At 51.8% G+C, this 1677-nt stretch overlaps 1 protein-coding gene across 1 annotated transcript in view; it reads left to right on the top strand.

Moving 5' to 3' along the window:
- The window catches only part of EIF3F (eukaryotic translation initiation factor 3 subunit F), a 31998-nt gene that overhangs the window by 10593 nt on the left and 19728 nt on the right, over positions 1-1677 (top strand). Inside the window, exon 2 of the mRNA XM_019502445.1 lies at positions 969-1048. Coding sequence (XP_019357990.1) covers positions 981-1048 — 68 coding nt within the window. The 5' untranslated portion in view covers positions 969-980. The remainder of the gene's footprint in view (positions 1-968; positions 1049-1677) is intronic.

Here is a 1677-nt window from a genome sequence, read left to right as displayed (position 1 = left end):
CAGATCGAGGCCCCCCATGGTAAGGGAGGGAGTGGGTATGAGGCTGGGGCAGGCACTGCCCAGCTGAGGTGGAGCGCAGGACGGAGCCAGGGGGTGCGGGGCAAGCGCAGGCTGCTGCTGCAGGCTGGGGCCAGAGGCAGTGCTGGGCTCTTCCCAACACAGGGAGTTGGGCTGGGGCTGCTCTCGGGGCAGGCAGGCAGGGGTGGGGTGGGTGACGACATCACTGGGAGAGGGGGTTTGGGGTGGGTTGTGGCCACCCTGGGATTCGCCATAGCCACCCCATAAGTCTCCAGCCCCACCGGGAAGAGCCCAGCACCACCCCTGGGTTCATCCTGCAGCAGCAGCCCACTCTCACCCCGTGCACAAATAAGGGGGGCACATGCCCCCATGTCTCCCCTCCAGGGGTGTGCACTGTGGTGAGAGCTGCCCCCACCCTCCTTGGAAGAGCCGCTCGCAGCTCTGTCCCACACCCTGCCCATGTTGGGCAGTGCCTGCCCCAGCCCCACTCCCCACCCCACCACAGGGGTCTTGATCTGCACCTCCTGCCCTCAAACAGATGTACCAGCCAAACTACAATATGGACCAATGTACTGGTGTATCTCTACTGGCAACACTACTTTGGAACATGCTGTTCTCTCTGTTGTGGAGGCCCTGGCTCTGCCCTGTCCCCCATCTGTGCACGCACCTGGAGCTTTTGGACTCTTGAGCAGGCTGGGGAGTGCCCAGTGGTAATGTAGAGTTGCATTAACAGGCCCTGGTGGCAAGTCTGTCCCTTAGCTTGATCACTGCACCACAGTATTTTCTCTACTAGGTCTGGCCTGTTAAATACCAAGAGATGGGACTCTTCTGTGAGGTGTGGCTGTCATTGTTATCCCCTCCACCTCCATTAAGCTGCCTTCATTGCTCTTTGCTCAAATGGAAGTGCTCCTGCAGCTGGCAGCTTCATGCTTTTTTGTTCTCTTTCTTAGGTTGCAGTTGATATGGAGTTTGCCAAGAATATGTACGAGCTGCACAAGAAGGTTTCTCCCAGTGAAATCATCTTGGGGTGGTAAGTGGTCAGCCTGTACTCTCTTGCTTGTGTTTCTGGTATAGGGGGTTCCAAAGTGGTCACCTATCCCAATCCTAGTCAAGTTCAGGACTCCTTAGCTTAAAGCTTCAGGCAAAAATCTCTCTCTGCATTCAGTATAGCATGGCTGCTTCACAAACCTATTAAACTTCTTCAAATGAAAGCCAACTTGCTGGTTAGCTGGTGGCAGAAGTGCTAGCTGTTGGCTTAAAAGCAGATATTGTTAACATATATTAAATTTTGAGTGTGAATAACTTTTTTTCAGTTTTTTTTCTTCAGGAGATGTAGTTGGTATAGTATTCTAATTACTCCTGTAGTGTTTGAAGAGGTTGGTTTTGTGGCCATATATGAATGGTAATAAAACTTTCTTTTCCCCATGGTGGAAAGTTCTTAGACCTCTTGCCTAAGCTTGCTAAAGAGAGAGAATGAAGTACATCTTTGACATTAGTGTCTGTAAGAAAGGATGGGTATGTGTTTAGGACAGGGGTGCGCAAAATGTGGCCCACAGGCCGAACGCGACCTGCAAGGCCATTCTATCCAGCCTGCGGGGCCCCTAAAAAATTTAGAAAATTAATATTTATCTGCCCTTAGTTCCTGTCAAAAACAACAGG

Source organism: Gavialis gangeticus, unplaced genomic scaffold, assembly GCF_001723915.1.
Source record: "Gavialis gangeticus isolate Ggan-Ray unplaced genomic scaffold, GavGan_comp1, whole genome shotgun sequence".
NCBI lineage: Eukaryota > Metazoa > Chordata > Crocodylia > Gavialidae > Gavialis > Gavialis gangeticus.
Note: the sequence above shows the minus strand (reverse complement) of the source record. Positions and strands in the feature narration are given on the sequence as shown.